At 40.0% G+C, this 17,240-nt stretch overlaps 1 protein-coding gene across 1 annotated transcript; it reads right to left on the bottom strand.

The window, feature by feature from the left end:
- Positions 1-1,525: 1,525 nt before the first annotated feature.
- On the bottom strand, positions 1,526-16,143 carry LOC129762744 (uncharacterized). Its single transcript, XM_055761262.1, has 3 exons — positions 15,831-16,143; positions 14,914-15,172; positions 1,526-3,346 (listed from the first exon to the last, which is right to left on the bottom strand). Exons 1-3 carry the CDS (start codon positions 15,963-15,965, stop codon positions 3,030-3,032), a joined length of 711 nt encoding a protein of 236 aa, XP_055617237.1. The 5' UTR covers positions 15,966-16,143; the 3' UTR covers positions 1,526-3,029.
- Positions 16,144-17,240: the final 1,097 nt, after the last annotated feature.

The following is a 17,240-nucleotide window of genomic DNA, read 5'->3' as shown; positions in this document are numbered from 1 at the left end:
TGTGTTAGGGAACATATTTCGGTGAGAACAAAGCCCCCATACTTTCACGTATTTGCAATGTCGATTTCCCCGAGGCTGCTTGGTTTTGATGGCTATGTTAGGGAAACCGTAGATCGGGCCAATCAAAATGAGGCAGTAAGGGCGTTTAGATAACGATTAACATTTTACAGTTATACAATTGTTTATCTCATGAAAAATAACATTTAATTAATTGCGATAGAAGGGTAGAAATATTCCCTATCAATTGATGCAAACATCTTTCCGATCCAGTAAGAAATGTTCGAGTTATAAGCATTCGGAATCTTTCATTTTTTCCTGCATGTTCTGTGTTTAGGTTTTCATTTTACCCCCCATATACTCCGGTTAGACGTAGTCCCACGTCAAAAAAAAAACAATCATTTATTTTGATAATAACATTCAATGATTTGTAAGCGTTGTTCGTTTGTAAGTCTTTCCATAATAAAATGGCAATGAAACTAATCAACTTAATTTTTCCATCGTACAATAACAACATTCGGCGGAATACAAAACAGCAAGTCTCACATTGATGAGTAATCACTTTCTTGAATAATGGAGGAAAGTGAAATTTTTCTGCTGCTGAAATACGGGTCATCTTACAACAACAAATATCGATATACCCGCTTGAAAGCATCGAGGTTACCGCCCTGATGCGAATACGCGAGACTGCCTCGGGGCTAACGCATAACCGACACCATTTTTTGGTTACGGGTCTTTTTAACGAATATTATTATCCGATTCCTTGTCCATTGCCCGACGACACAACACGTCATGGTTCGTCGGACCCTTGCTATAGCGCATGAGAAAGTGATTGAGCCGCCTCATTCACAAGCGCACACTCACATATCAATTGTCGGAGGGGATAATAATAATGAATATCGGTTTTTTTTTTCGAAATCGGACCCGATCGCGGCGGACCCGGGTAAAGGGTTTCAGTGGACACGCGTATAACTTTCTCTATTTTCTGCGAAGGTGCGTCGTTCAGGTCTTCTGGTGTCGAATTACACACACGAAAAAAAAACCGCCGTTTCGATTTTTAACCCATTTCGAAGACATTCGATGACGGACCAACGGACGAATTATGATGATCGACAGGGGGAGGATATCGATGGAACAGCTGGACTGGACCTCCAACTTTCCATCGAGGTGACACTCGCTGAACAATGACATTCGATCGCCTACCTTTGTTTTCATTCTTCTCTTTTGCGTGAGTTGTTATTGGCCGGAGAGAGCGATTCATCCATTTTTACTTTCGACCGAAAGCCGGTTCGACTGTGTTGTTGTTGTTTTTCTTGTTGTTGATCGTAAAAGTTGGAGCACAGCGTGTATGTGCCATATACACGCTGGAGGTCTTTGACCGACCAAATGAACCTGCCAATTGACCGGGTTGCGGGTGCTGGAAATTTCTCTTTCTCGAATGATGCGCGCGCCATTTTTGGGACTTGAAGAGTTTATCGGTCATGGGAAGGGCGAGGGATTTCTTTCTGTGTGGATGCGATTAAGCGTCTTAATTATTCATATTTATTTATTTCATTCTTTTCGTGTGAGTTGATTGTATGTTTATGGTTTGTTTTCGTTTTCCTCAATAATTTAAACAATAAATAACAGAACAGATCATTCCTACAGAGGCTACATCGAGCTTTTTGTTTGTTTCCTCGCAGTGCTTATTTGTTTTCTAAGAATTTGTATACATTTTTTTTCCTTTCAAGTTCGCGTGAAAATAGTGTGAAATTAGTGAGAAATGCGTGTGTTAAAAATCGATAGAATGAAGAGTTCAGTTATTCGAAAATTAAATTGAAAGGTTGAAAATACTAATGTCGGTTAACGTGTGAATGTGTGTGTGTGCGTGTATTTGTGTGAGTCAACAGCGCTCGAGGTGATCCGAGGTAGAGAAAGTTTATCCTATTTTGAGTGTAAGTATTTTGGCAAAGTTTCGAAGCGGTTTTACGCGCTTCCTTAGAGAGTTAAGATAACAGAGGTTGGAGTTTGTTGTTTTCACGTAAGAGAAGTCACTTTACTACAGTTTAATATAAACTTTTACTTTTCAAAGAGTATTTCGCTTAATCAGTCCGTATGTGGTGACTGCGTTCGAACCACAGTGCTCCTGAGGGTTGGGGACCGCAATGGATCGGCACGTGTACAGGAATTTGAATGGTCGTCGGCTGGTGGTGCGGTTCCGAATGACCCCAATAGAGGACCAATCGGAAGGCACCGTTACCGCGTCATGCAGAGTTCGCTGATACGTGCTTTCCCCCAATCCACGCTTGGAGAATGGAGGCAGTCAATCGGTCAGCGTCGGTACAGTCCTGTATCGTTTTTTTTTGTTTGTTTTGCTTCTGAGGTTATGAATGCTCGTGTGGGGGGGGGGGGGGGAGGATGCTTACTTTTTGGCATATTTTTTGATGGTCCACAACCTCTATGGGTTATGGGGATAAAGCTAGAGCTCAGTTTAATGATTATTTTGAACTGGTTGTATGCGGTTTGTTTTTTTTTTACAGTGCGTGTGTTCTCAAAGACTGCCGTCGTCTGTACTTCTTCTAGGCCATCAAAATCCGCGATTCCGCGTGATTTTTCATTGTGAGCATTATTTGGTATTGAGAAATGTTTAGAAAATAAAACTGACACTTTTTTAGATTGTAGGAGAGGAGTCACAGCGACAGTAGGAGTAGAATAGACGAGAACAGTTTGAGAAAGAGAGGAGAAAAAAAACTACTCTTTAAAAACAAATAATCTAAATAAATATTCTCGGGCGTTGATAAATTATTAAATACGCGTTCTTCCTCTTCGTCATGCAAATAAATTAAATTAATCTAAGACAGCGTGAGCGTGGGTCAATGAAAAAAAGAAAAAAAGAGGAGATGATCCGGAATTGCATCCTTCTCGGCTGCGGGTGTTTGTGTGGTGCTTCTAGACACGATCACCTTCAGGATCATCGCGTTAGAGCGAAAGAGGGGGTGAGAAGTATAGAGAGGGTTGAAGTACTAATTCTCGCTATGCGGCTATGGCAAGCTTCACTGGGTGTGGGCGGCGTAGGCCAGATTCTGGGCGTCCAGGGAACGAGCGTATCCGTGGTGATCGTCGAAGGAGGTCGAGTGCGAGTAGTGCGGGTGGGCGACCACCTCGTAGCTCTGCTCGGACTTCTTGTCGAACAGCTTCTTGAGGCCGATAATGGCGGACAGGATCAGGGCAATCTTACCGACGATCAGAGCCTTGAAGGCGATCAGGGCGAGGAATCCGATGGCGAGTGGGAGCAGGGCAGCAGCCTTCAGCTTGAATAGCAACAGCAGGGGCAGGAGCAGCTTCTTGACCTTCTTCTTCTTGCCGCGGGCTGAAAATAGAGAGGGAAAAAAACGCTGTCAGTACAAAATCCGGTTCTGTCTGGAGGAAGGTGAAAGTTCCGTCGGCTTCGGTTTCTTTTTATGCGACTTTTACGTAATGTGCTGCGATCGTTGAACGCGGTTTTTTCTTCTTCCTTTGAGTATCGACGTGGATTTAGTGCTCGTGAGACAGAGTTCACAGCCGGCGGCCGTTGAACGGTGATCGTTGCGTATAATGAAATCACCATTTATAGGTGACATTCACTGTTTTCACTTCTCGCTGTTCCCTCCGGTTTATGGCAAGTTCTTTGGAAAGTCATTGTGTAAGTCATGAACAGCTTGAAAGTGCCCAAATCAGGTACAGAAAACAGACTAATACGCGTAATTTTTCAGCTCTTGTGTAATATCATTTCATTTGAATCATCTGAAACTTACAGCTTTTACTCAAATTCATAAGTTTAAAACGGTGTCATAAATAATTCAGCGAACGACTAATAATGAATACATTTTTTTTCTACGAATGCTATATTAACTATTGAAATTTGCGGAACCATAATCAGTTCATCAGTTCAGAAATTTGCACAGATAATCGAATCATAAACACTACATATGAAGCTGTCCGAAATATGATTCGGAACGGTAATTAATCAGAAATTCTGTAATTTCTATAGTTACGCTAGTATCCGATAGTGGCGCCGTTGTGGAGAAAACTGAACTTTGACATACACAGGGATGCTAGGTGTGAAGACATGTTTTTATTTTAAGAGCATTCACATTAAAAAAATCCGATCTTATCTTTGCGACCAAATATCAGTCGATGACTGCTCTAAGCCTCCAAACATTTTTGACCATACCTAACTCAGCCACCTTAGAAAAGAACTATACCTACTACTCTTATACGTGACTCAACAATGTATCAGTTTACACATTTTCTGAACGAATTTGAATGTCAAGTGAACTTGTTCACAAATCCAAACGCATAATAGATAACGGCAGTCAGTATGAACAAAATTTGTCACCCATGCTTGGTTCAATGGAAAACTCCATGTATTGCGACACTGTTTAGACCCAACTAACAATTCCCCATCAGTGTGACGTTTTTATGATGGTTTTCTTTAGCTCTATGCTTAATAATGCCTGAAATAATTGTCATCAAAACCTCTATTCAAGCCATGTTCAAGCAAATTTGGAAAATTAATTAAGCTATAGTCAATATTGTTCGTTAAACACAGTTTAAAGTCAATTATAAAACGTTCATCCAACTCCAAAGGGTGTGGTGGAAACGTATATTCGACCATATTCTGATTTGATTAGCTCTCCTTAGACTGCGATATCGAAAAAGAAGATCTTTGTCTGAATGTATTATTTGCTTCTACCAATTTTCTATAAATAGAATTAGTCTTTTAACACCTTGACAGAAGCTCGTTGGAGTCTTTCACAGGTACGAGATAAATCTTCTTCAGCTTCTGATGAACTTTTGAAAAAAATTAAAATTAAAATTAAAAATGGCCAATATTCAGATCATGATCATCGCATAGATGATCCTCCATCAAACCGTTTGCACCGTTAGAACACTTGAAACTGTAATGCCAAGCAGTCGAACATGAGCCCAAGAACACTGGCAGCAAATGCTCATTCCGGTAATCCGTCATGAGTTGTACAGAAGTTGCTTTGCCGTTGAAGAAATTCGTTTCTCTGGCATATAACCCAGGTAAACATCGATGATTGAACAAAAGCTCCAATTTGCTCTAAATAAGCTTTTATACAACGTATAGTATAGCATATTGTCTTATTGAGCACTCAATACTATTGTTCGATCATTATTCAACTTACTAGTTTAATAACAGCCAATGATTGTTTACTGCGACATATATAAATTTCACAAAGCATTACATAAATCTTGTTTATTTCTTATTATCCTACAAATTATGTACTGCTCTTTCGAGAAAAAATAATTTCAACCAGTACGACATCCATGTCCAAATTTAATACGACCGCAAAGCGTTAATGCAACTCTTATTTTTGAACTTATTTTTGATTGGTCAATGTTCAACTCTTTTGAAAATTCTCATCTGGAAGCCAGGAATTATAACGGGTCCGAATCGTGAACAGGGCTCTGCATAGTCATAGTCAACTGAGGAAAGTCAGCTGACTATCTGACTGACTACATCCGTATTCAGTCAAATTGTCCTCATTGCATTTTGAAGTGACTTCCCCCAAAACGAATTCGTTTATCTCTTTCTCTCTCCCATGTACGTGTGCATGCATCGATGTTTCAGTTGAACGTGGTTTTACATACGCTACTGGTGAGCTAGATTATATTGTATCGTACACGAAAATTACTCAAACGTATAAAATAGCGTGCAGTGTGTGTGTGTGCTATTTTGCACACTATTTACTAATACTAACGCGAGGACCTTTATACAATACGTGATAAATGTCTAAGTTCGTTGGTTTGAATTCATGGGTAGACAATAAACCGTCCATTGATGGAGTAACTTCTTTTTTGCGTCAGAAATCATGTTTTCGTTCCTCTTTATATGGACGTAAAAATAAGATTACGTACGCGGGTATCAAATTAGTGTCAGGGGGAAATGGAGGTGTGGATTGAAGTCAGTTGAATGAAGAGGCAGATTTGTATTCATTTGTCGCGTCAGTTAAAAAACCACTGACTGGACTAGTTCACCAGTCATCCTCGCTAGTCAATTCGTTTTCTAGTCAAGTCACTTTTTGTTGATGGCGACTGCCGAAGCAGTTCTAGTCGAAGCGAAGATACGGAGAGTAGAGTCGGTCTTCATTTTTCCCCTTAGAAGATTTCGGGCCCTGATCGTGAAATATGACTCCTTCAACAGATGCCATTGATTCTGAATGCAAGGAGCACTTGTTGTTCGTAATATCGATTTTTCATTATCGTTGGCGGCGACTGCCGAAGCAGTTCTAGTCGAAGCGAAGATACGGAGAGTAGAGTCGGTCTTCATTTTTCACCTTAGAAGATTTCGGGCCCTGATCGTGAAATATGACTCCTTCATCAGATGCCATTGATTCTGCATGCAAGGAGCACTTGTTGTTCGTAATATCGATTTTTCATTATTATATGGTTATGGAGAATTGTGAAGATAATTGAAAAAGACGAAGGGTTGTGTCCGATACATGACCGTTGACGCATGATTGCGTTACAATATTTGTTATTATTCAATATCTTTGAACAAAATACGCCGCAATCACAGTCGACCACGCGTTAAAGAAACGCCAGGCGTTCTACTCAAATGTGTGCAAAAAAAGAAGCTTTCATGTTAACTCTATTCTAATATGTTACGTATTGAAAATTTTATAATTACCTATATTGCAATATATATGCAATATAGGGAGTATCCACATCGATAGGTAGAACTACCTCGGAAATCCATCAAGAAATGATTGAGCAGTACGCGCTCAAAATTGGACAAAATAGGAATTCTTAAGTCCGACTTGAACAATATTCCCCTCGAACAAATAAGTATGATAATAAAAGCTATAATAGACTAAAAATATCATATTAATTTCCGAAAAAATGAAATGATTCATCGCTCTATTCTTACGTTTTTGGCACATGTGAATAAAATGTCAATTTTCGTGATATGGGTACGTTCTCTAAGTACTTCGGAACTTTTGACGTTTATTAGCAACCGAGCAACTGAGATGCCCGGTTTGAAGACATGTCTACATTTTAAAGACATTTGACTTACTGTTAAGACATTTTGAAGACATTACGAAATATGTGAAGACATTTCAGTGTGATAGCGTATGTGAATTCTTGATAGATATTATTTCCATAAAATTCTTACTATTGACCGAAAATATCGTTAAATGAAGTAGGGCTTTTGTCTCAGTGTCATTCGCTCGCTTTTTTTTTATCAGTGTCACTTGTTTACTTTTGTTCCCAGTAATCAACGGACAATAAAACTTTAACGTTTAACCCAGATTTGATGAATCTTCAATCATATAATTGGTTTTGTTGACATCCTGCTGACGTTTTGGATGTTGTGTCAAAACAGTTCAATTTCGCAAATTGACACGAATCGATCAAGATATTCGTTTTTTAATTATTTGAAAGTGGTGTTCCCTAAGACTATCCTGTAGAATATCGCAAAACTTGTGAACAAGTCTGCTATTTACCAGATTATCCGGAAGTTTGAAGAACACCATACTCTTGACAATTTGCCAAGATCCAGAACCAAAAAAGATGCTTCCAATCTACAAATCGAAGAGAAATGTGTGAAGCTTCTGCTGTCCGACAAAACAGACTCTGTACGGAAAAATTCTTAAGGTTCCAAAGCTAATCGCCCATAATATCAAACGAAGGAACAACATTAGCATCTACAAGAAACAGGAGACACCGAAACGGACCACTGTACAGCAGTAACGGACAAAGAATTGATGCCGGAGGAAGGATACGATCCTACGAACTGGACACAACAACACTTCCGGGGCCACAATTTTGCACAGAAAATACCAAATGTTAAATGCTTGATTAGAATGGACAAGTTTGGTAAAAAAGTGCTTGTATGGTAATCTATACCATACATTACCATAAACACAGAGAATAATCGAATGGGATGCACTCTAAAACGTCTTGTTGCTGCGTATCGTTAACATAGTATCCTGCCGATGTTCTGGCCAGATCTTGCATCAGCTCACTACGCTGCTGCCACCCTCAAACTGCTAAAGAAACACGAGGTCAAATTCGTTGGAAAAGCCAATATTCCACCAAATTGTTCAGAACTACGTCCGATTGAACGTTACTGGGCAATTATCAAGAGGTACCTTCAGAAGGATGGAAGAGAAGCACAGTCAAACGATGATTTAATAAATGTGGTCATCTGCATGCCGAAAAGATTAACCCGGAAACTGTGAAGCGGCTTATGTTTGGGAGTTCGAGGAAAAGCTCGCCATTGGATGAACTTGGTCAGCACTGGAACTGGAAGAACTGGGTCGATATTCTCTTAATCAACGGTATATCAAGCCAATTATCATTTCCAAACTCATAAAATTTAGTTCGCAGTTGCGGATTATTTTCTTTGTTCACATTTATTGTAATAAACTTCAAAACCTCAAAGTAAGTTTAATGAAATGCGCTATATAGCAATTCCGATTAGAATAAACATTGAATATGCTATCAAATTTTGTTCAAAAGTAGGTTATGAATTTTAGTTTCCTTCAATAGGGTTGTGAAGACTTTTGAAGACATATTTTCGTGCCATGTGAAGACATTTGAAAAATTCACCTGGCATCCCTGCTGACAACGTATGAACCCGGCTTTCAGCTCAGACTGCATCTGTCATTTTCTATGCGACGATAGAAACGCATTTCACAACTCACTGCATGTGAACTGTTGCAAAAGGAATGATAATGGTTATCGATACTAATTTTGTTGCGGATCACTTTTAGTTTCGTTGAATCTAATCATGAATACATGAATATGAGAATAAGAGAATGAGAGAAACATACAATTCAAAGATAATGGTGGTTTTTCTCGTGACTTGATTCACCTTGTTGTTGTTAGAACCTGCATTGTAAAACAAGCTTACACACTTCTCATATGATTGACAACTGAATATATTTCGTCCAGACTGATCTTCTTTTTGTCTCGAATTCAGATCTTTCAAAATTGAAACACGTTAGTTCTGAAAAATCATAATACTTTCTGCTGTCGGCTGTCATTTGATAGTCGAGACCTTTCAACTTGTTCTTCACTCCTCTGTTTGGTTTTTCTTTAAATGAGTGCGAAAACGGGGCTGACGAACCAAGTGTTTATTGATTATTATTGATTAGTGGAACAAGTTCTTTTGATTCACTGTGAAATTGCTTCTTTCCTGATAAATCAATTCTGCCGAGAAAAATCAGAAATGACATACCTACGATATGAATTTTTTTTAGCGTGATTTTGATCTGTCTAATCTGCCTAATATCGAATTTTTGCGACGTAAACGTTTGGAAAATTTGGGTGAAATACAGCTTAGATCAGGTCATAAATTAGTTCATTTAGTTCACAGAACGGACAGACAAGAATTAGCTCAAGAAAATGAACAATTCTGGTTGCTTAGTTCACAAAATTAGGATAATAAGCGGTAGTAACGTGTTAATGGACTACCAAATGACAATCGATTCATTCGAACTCACGTGATTCGAGCGAACTAAACTAGTTTGTTTTGTCGTCAGTGTTCAAACAATCGAACTTTCGTGAGAACTCCGATCAAATGTAACCGTAGCCCAAGTTTCTAAATCTTGTCTGAGATTCTGGTGGTCTCTTTCTAAATCAAAAGCCTCATCAGTTCTATGTTTCAAGCTCTAGATTTTCCCGTGAATCTTTGAAGTACACTCCAAAGTTAAACCAAAAACTTCATGAAGGTTAGGCGAATGGAAGTCAAGTCATAGTTATGTAATTGTGTTACCTGTCATGCTTGCTGAATTGTAAAGAATTGTACTATCAAGCTTCACACCCTCAGAATCATGGTTTGGAGGGGGTTCATTTTATGACAGGCAGAGATACCAACCTTCCTGATTTTTCAGGATTTCCCAGACTTTTTGGCACGTTCCCTGATATCCTGACAAACACTCAATTTTGCCTGATTTCACTGATATAATGCTGATTTTTTTAATTTTTAACGTCAACTACAACTAAACAAAAGTTATTCGTAATAGAAATATTGGTATATCTGCCAAAGTTTACTATAGTCATAATAGCTTACATGAATAAAGCAGAATCTTTATCAGATACCGTTTTTTGCTTAATAATTTCCACAGTTTTCGAAAAAAACGTCTTCTTCTATTATTTAGAGTACATATTCGATACGGAAGAGTAAAATTGCATTTATATTTTTTATTGCACCTGAAAATTTCGTTTCACAACCACAGAACACGAAGCTCAACGCCGTCAACACAAATTGAACGAATGAACATTGGCGATAGTGTTTCAAGATCTTTTTTGTTCTCACTCCACAATCTTACTTCAACGATTACGACTTCACTTCCAGAAGTAGTTAATGTGATGTGCGTCTTGTTTCATCGAGAGAATGCCAAACTTCATGCCTCTTTGACGATACGAAATTTTTTTTCGATTCTGGCTAGCAGGTGCTATCCCATCAGTTAAACTAACCGGATATTGCACCTTCGCCATATCACAGGTTCAGACGAAATTCTCTCAAGGGAAAAAAAACTTAGACTCTATGGACAGCATAAAAAATAGCTGGAACAGTTTTCGACGAGAAACATGCTCTGGGATGATTTAATTTTTAAGCTACGTAAAATCATTTGAAATTTAATAAATGTATGACAGTCTATAAAAATGACGCTTTGTTTTCTAAAAAAAAATCGGCGCGAACTTTCCGGCCAACCCAATATGAACTATCCTGATATCTTCATGATTTTTATTTCCATTTTTCCTGATTTTTGAAAATTATAGTTGACAACACAGCTATGATTAGGTTCATTTTAAATTGTTTGCCTAGCCAAATCCAAATGTTGTAACCAAATCGGTTAGAAACGAGTGCGAATCAGTTGGAGAAATGGCAGTCGAACTATTTTTTTCACGGGCATGCAATTCGAGCGTCAAATTTCGTGGAATGGATACCCCCTTCGTATCGGTATCGGTATCGTATCAGAAAGTATTTGATATAGATTCAAGTGTCAGTTCAACTATTCGCACTATGTGAATGAACTCTTAGTGCCCGTTTATGACAGTACCATTGGCTTACCTTACAATCAAATTGATACAGCAGAAAAAAACAAACGACGAGTCCTCAATTTGCCAACCATTTTCCAACTGATCCGCATTCGTTTCTAACCAATGAATGTTTCAATCTGATTCAGATAGTAATTTGTACTGTGTAAACCCGGCACTAATATCACTCTTCGATGCAGACGTTTGGTTAGGACCAAGCCCCGCGTTCGCTACCTTAAACCTAGCGATACCCAAGTGGGTAAGGCGCTATTGTACTGTTTTCTGAACGAATAAACGTGAAGCGGTCGGAGCGTGCGCGAAAAAGAACAGATGTTTCCATTATTGAGCATGAAAAGAGAGCAGCAATGTATTGAGCCAGCGTGAATAAGGAGAAACTTGAAATGCAGTAGGTTCATGCTTGAATGACGATTTGTCAATGAGAGTAACATTGTAAGGTTCTGATCTAGCTCACTGTATGGAGCGCTAAATTAGACATTGACTCTGAGAATTTTACACAGGTTTGTTTAATTGCTTATAATATTTGCGATAAGGATTGCATTTAAAACATGGAAACAATCACATCGAGGAGGGCCCTTCTTGCGGTTGACATTGAATTATGGTTTTAGAAGGACCCGTCAGCTATAGATGGAACTGATGAACCGAAAGACACTTTAACGGTTTATTTCATGTCAGGTGTGACAGTATTGTGTAGGTACGAAGTACTTTACGGTCATGACATAATTCTTGGATGATGTCAAGAAATGAAATAAAAACTATATAGGAAGATAATCACCAATACGTGATCTCATGTTTATCCAAAGGAATGCAAAGTTTTGAATAAAATTGATTGCTATTGAGATTCATCCAAATCGCTTTGATTCGCCGATAGTATCTCTCAATTATCATTTTCAATCAGGTATTCAAATGAAGGAATCCGTAAGGATAATGGTAGCTCGAACAAGGTCTTTATTCGCAAAAATCTGAATACGTTCAAAAAATTGTAACTAATGAAATTTGTCAGCCATGAACCTAATGTTCCACTCATACAAAGCTAGTTGTCCGTAGTTTAAAAGCCTGTGATTTTTTTTTATAATCTGTAGATGTGCCCCTAATGAAAAGTTCTTTAAACTCCAGCTATTGAATCTGAAATTCACAGTCAATCGGAAACATTTTTTCGAATATTCCGCTATCGAAAGGATGTCAAGAAGTGATGGAAATAATCAAGTGCAGAGCGTTGTCAGGACAAGAAAGTGAAAAATATGCTAGAGAGAAACTCAATTTTGCAGCATTCGTCCAAAAGTCACGGGCAATCTTGTCACATTTCCATCCGTACTGGAAGAGTTGAAAACGTTTTTCATTAGTATTCATTCTGTATTCATCTGTATTCATTTTTCATTCTGTCATTCTCCTTCCAAAAACCGGTACCGAAATTATATACGATTCAAAATATGTTTTGCATAGAAAAATCTGTTTCAATTGTTTGTTAATTGTTGTACACACTTTTGTTAACTTGCACTGCATGTCATTAATCATCAAAAGTATCGAGTTGTCCCAATCTGTTTAATAAAATGTTTAGATCCCAGAATTGCGTTCATCGGGTCGTTGCTAAGTCGATTTATATGCTCAATTTTGGTATTGAGATAGTCAGAAAAAAAACACGAAACGTTTTCAAGGAATGAGTCGAGGGTCAAATAATCGAAATCAGATCTTGTTTTCATCTGTTTGGCCAACTTCACTTGTTGTAAGTGTAGCACACTAAAAAATCTGTACCTATCATGTACTTCTGGACAAAAATCTGTGACCGGTACAATACAGAATCTGTACAAAAAAAATCGAAAAAAAAATCTTTTCCAGATAAACCTGTACATGTGGCAACACTGGTCATGGCAACATTCAGGCTTTAACCCTTTCCCGTACAACATCGAGTGTCACTCGTGGTGTACTTGCATAACATAGGGCGTTAGAACGCTCAGCAGAGTAGTGAAATCACTTGATGTGTGACGTATTAAATAATACGGGAAGGGATTAATTCATAGAATGAAAAAAAAAGCTCCAAACCGCAATAATGAACAGAATTTGACGCCATAGTGACATGCTGGAAGCTGAATGCCGTTTACCGAACTTTGCCGAACTACGAATGTCACGTCTTAAAATATTCTGAACATCTTCGGAGACTAGCTTTCAATACTACAATCACCAGGAATGCAAAACTTGAATGCAAGAAGGCTGTCGAAATTCCCAAAAACATACCTTGTACTTACGGTAGAAATCACCACAGGAACAATCTGCATGTTTTACAAGGTTGCTATCATAAGGTTGATATGGATGGCGCGGGCCTTTATTTCGATCCGACCCGATGGCGTGATGTCGCCCACCAATCCACCCAATTTTCCTGAGTTATGTCCAATTGAAAAATATTGCGCTCTGTTGAAGGGAGCACTTTCCGAGAAGACCAGAGCTACCAGCGAGGGCATTAAGGAATCCGTACGGACTCTAATGGCGCAAAGGTTTGGGAATGTTATAACAATGCCGAACAGTGATCTTTGGAATTATGTTCCCCCATCACTTCTTGTTCGGTGGTCATCGTAGCAACATCGTTGCCGACGAGCGTCGAGCGGGAATGGATTGTCTTTCTTAAGACAGGAGTTGAAAGTCTTTATAAACGAAACAAGGTAGAAAGGTATGATGCTCTATGCGTAAATTCGAAAACTTGTGACTTTCTCATCTCTGAATCGACGAACCTGATTTACCTTCGAGCATGGATCGGAGGGAATCGTATTAGCTCTTTAAAAAAGGCAAATATTTGATCAGGCGTATTGAATCAATGATTAACTTGTCTGTCTGAATTGTGCCAATAATTGTTTACCGATTGTCACTATTTTTATATAAGAATCAGGTTGGCGCAAATAGTTCACCGATGTTATCAGTTTGTTCATGGACCATAGCATAAGCAAAGTTGATAGAATGAAAAGTCATTGAAGATTAAATTACAGTTTTTTCAAGGTATGTTAAACGTGAACCAAGCCTGACAATTCAAGGAGCAGAATTTTACGTTGGTTGAATCAATTTCGGATTCAATGTAAAAACTTGAATGAAGCGGTATAGCGGTGAGTTCTTCTGTTCAATATATTGTTATAAAGAAATTTTCTGAGTTGTGGCAGAGCGGATTACAAGTTCCGAAGACCATGTTTTTACACCGGATTATGAAGGTCCTAAATTAGGTCAGGGTTTCCTCAGCTGTCTGGACTAGATAACGACAGTATGCAGCCTATCATCGGAGGTCCAGCGAAGCGAGAATATTATTAACGACGAATTAACGACTTGTATGAGTATTGCTTTCAATTCATCGGTCATGGATTTCTTTTCGATTTATGAATTTTGTTGTCATGCCGTGGAAAAAATGGACTCACGTCTGACAGTTGTGGTTTTCCTTTTATCTTGTTTGTGTAAGAAATACAACCAAAATAAGCCTTTTCGGAATGGAAGTTTCCGCGATGAGTTGTAATTTTTTTGTTTGGTCATAGCTGTTCGGGGACTGTTGAAAAATTTCAGAATCAACGGTACTCGAAACAAGAGGAAAAATCATGCATCGGCTTGAAACCCTTCCACATTCCCGTGCCATTCAGCTGCATCGTGAAGCATAACCCACAACCAGCGGCGGCAGCCAACGAAGTTGGCCGAGGTCAAGTTGAGGTGACTTAGCGCCTCACTAACACGCTTTTTTTCCGTTCGTGCTGGCTGTTACGGCAGCCAGGAACGGAGCCTGGAAGATGCACTTAACCACGTAATACAATCGTCACAATCACGCCCCAATGAAGCGCTCGACAGAGTGGAGGAACAGCTGCCAAACGAATCGAAACGAATGTGTGCCATTATTACCTTCATCCAGAGAGCGCTGCATATCATCGATGGAGTCCTTGGGGACCTTGAACTGGAGGGTGTGCGAGCCGAGGAAGCGGGCGGCGCGGTCCACCAACAGGCTGTCGATTTCGGATTCACGGGCCTCTGGGTCAACTGGGAGATCGATGTCGTTCAGCGAACGGCCATGGGCGGTTGGTTTCTCGGTCTCGACCAGTTTGATGCCTTCGGTGATTTCAATATCACCATCGACTCCATCCACGTATTGGAGAGCGCGTTCCTGTGTGGCGTGCATTTTTTTTTTTGCAGATGAGACAGAAATAGAAAGAAGAGAACACGAAAATAGGTTAGTAATCAATACCAATGGTCTTCCGGCGGAAAAGATCTGCCCGTAGAAAGTTTTTATTTTCCTAAACGCTGGCATGCATAAGACAATTTGTTCACAAGGGTTTGAGCTGGCCATACGCTGGAGGAATACAGTTAGTTAAGGTTGGTTCCCGATTGCGTCGTTAATCCATCACTCGGATGTTTCGCTTATTTTGCTCATCTACACGGCACCTCCGGACATATATATTTTTCTATTTTGCTAAACATCACAATTATCATCGTTCACACATTGTCCGGCTTGTTTTCGGCTGCGAAACTACTTTGATCAGTTTTACGGTAACTTGTTTTGTTTACATTATTCTGGGTCTCTGGGGTTCATGCGATCATCGTAGCACTTTCTTGTAATTTGGGTATCCAATATACAATCTACATTCTGTCCAACACTAACGTCCATCCTGAGATCGTGTGCCATCAGAAACGATCACTGCGCGTTTTCACTGAGTTTTTCACTTTCATTTTCATGGTCTTTCAGTTCAGAACCAACACTTAACCAGTGGAGCTTACTTAGCTTCGGCACAAACAGGTGATTCTCGCGGCTCCGACTCCCTTACCTTGACGCATAGCACCATCGACTTGTCGCCGCATTCTTTGACGAACTTGAGCGCGCTGGATAGTAATCCATCGGTTTCTGAGGGGGCGGCAGCTGCCACAGCCAACACGGCGAATAACACCACAAACTGCTTCATTCTAATTTTATCACACCTTCCGGTTTCTCGGCAACCACCACACTGAGTGCAGGACTCTTGCTGTCACGGGCTTTTATCTTGAGATACGAAGTGCACTTCTCACTCTCACACTTCGAGCTTGAGGAGCTGTTAATTGTTGGAAAGCAACCGGTGAACTGTGACTGGAAGACAATGATGCGGTGGGTTTTATTCTCTTTGATTCCGGGGTCCCTCTGGGAGGACCCATGGTCTCATGTGGCCCACCGAGAGCGAGAGACCATCGATCGGCCACCAACACAGTCACAGCTGCAGCAGCGCTTTCCGATTTCCGAAACAAGCGAGGTGCGCGCGTCGGTTAAGTTTAAGGTTGCGGGCAAACGAAGAAAGCGGCGTTGATCCCCCGGCGCGCAAGGTACCGGCAGCTTCCGAAAGAGTGGGAGAAAGGGAGAAAGAAAGCTTCCCAAAACGCAGAAAGAGAGCGAAAACGCGATGATGAATGTGTGTATAGCTCTTCACGATCTCCGCCGTTGCATCAAGCCGTCCGTCCGGCCAACACTGTCGCAATTCCGCACTCGTGGTGGCCCGTTATCAGCAGAGTATTGGTAACTCGGTACTATCGGCTACCAACTAATCGAAGCGCGTGCAACGACCGTCAATGAGATGAGAATCCGAATCCGCCAAACCAAACAAACCGAAAAAAAAATGAAACGTCCGTGAGATTTGGGAGGGATTAGGCTCAGGATCGTCAGTGCTCCCCCCACGGCTTACCGGAACGATTGTGTGTTGGTTCGTCCGGATGCGACCCGAGCGTGTTGATTAATTTGAATAAATTTCAAATATTTCTTCATCGGCACCAACACGCCGCCGGTTTCATTCGAAAGCGGCCGTCCAAAAGGGATTTTCACCTGAAGTATGTGATTGGTTTGTGTTTTCGGAATACTTGGCCAGAGGTGATGTGCAAGTGGTGCTTATTACCTTAAATCCGGTATCAGCGAGTGTCATTTTCAATTGGCATTACACATCCATCGAGCTGCTGGGTTGCTAGCATGAACAGAATTAATTAAATATACAAATTGTGAAGAAAGTTAGTTGCCTCGATGCTGTTGTGTTAGATTTGTAGATTTTTTTTTTCCAAAATGATGCAATAGTGCAACAGGATTCGCTCATTCAAAGATAAATACGCTTTGCTTTGAATAATCGATGTTCTGAATTGCCTTTACAACGGGTTCAAATGGTATGGAATAGGCATAATCGTTTTCCACTACACTTTCCCACCTTTCCTGCTATAAGGGCTCT

This window comes from Toxorhynchites rutilus, chromosome 1 (genome assembly GCF_029784135.1).
Source record: "Toxorhynchites rutilus septentrionalis strain SRP chromosome 1, ASM2978413v1, whole genome shotgun sequence".
NCBI classification, from domain to species: Eukaryota; Metazoa; Arthropoda; class Insecta; order Diptera; family Culicidae; genus Toxorhynchites; species Toxorhynchites rutilus.
Note: the sequence above shows the minus strand (reverse complement) of the source record. Positions and strands in the feature narration are given on the sequence as shown.

Bases quoted from the DNA above. Each gene is read 5' to 3' on its own strand.
- LOC129762744 (XM_055761262.1), bottom strand. From the start codon at position 15,965: ATGAAGCAGTTTGTGGTGTTATTCGCCGTGTTGGCTGTGGCAGCTGCC. The intron at 15,173-15,830 runs GTAAGGGAGTCG...CACGCCACACAG, and splicing joins CGATGGTGCTATGCGTCAAG to GAACGCGCTCTCCAATACGT. The intron at 3,347-14,913 runs GTAATAATGGCA...CTCTATTTTCAG, and splicing joins GCAGCGCTCTCTGGATGAAG to CCCGCGGCAAGAAGAAGAAG.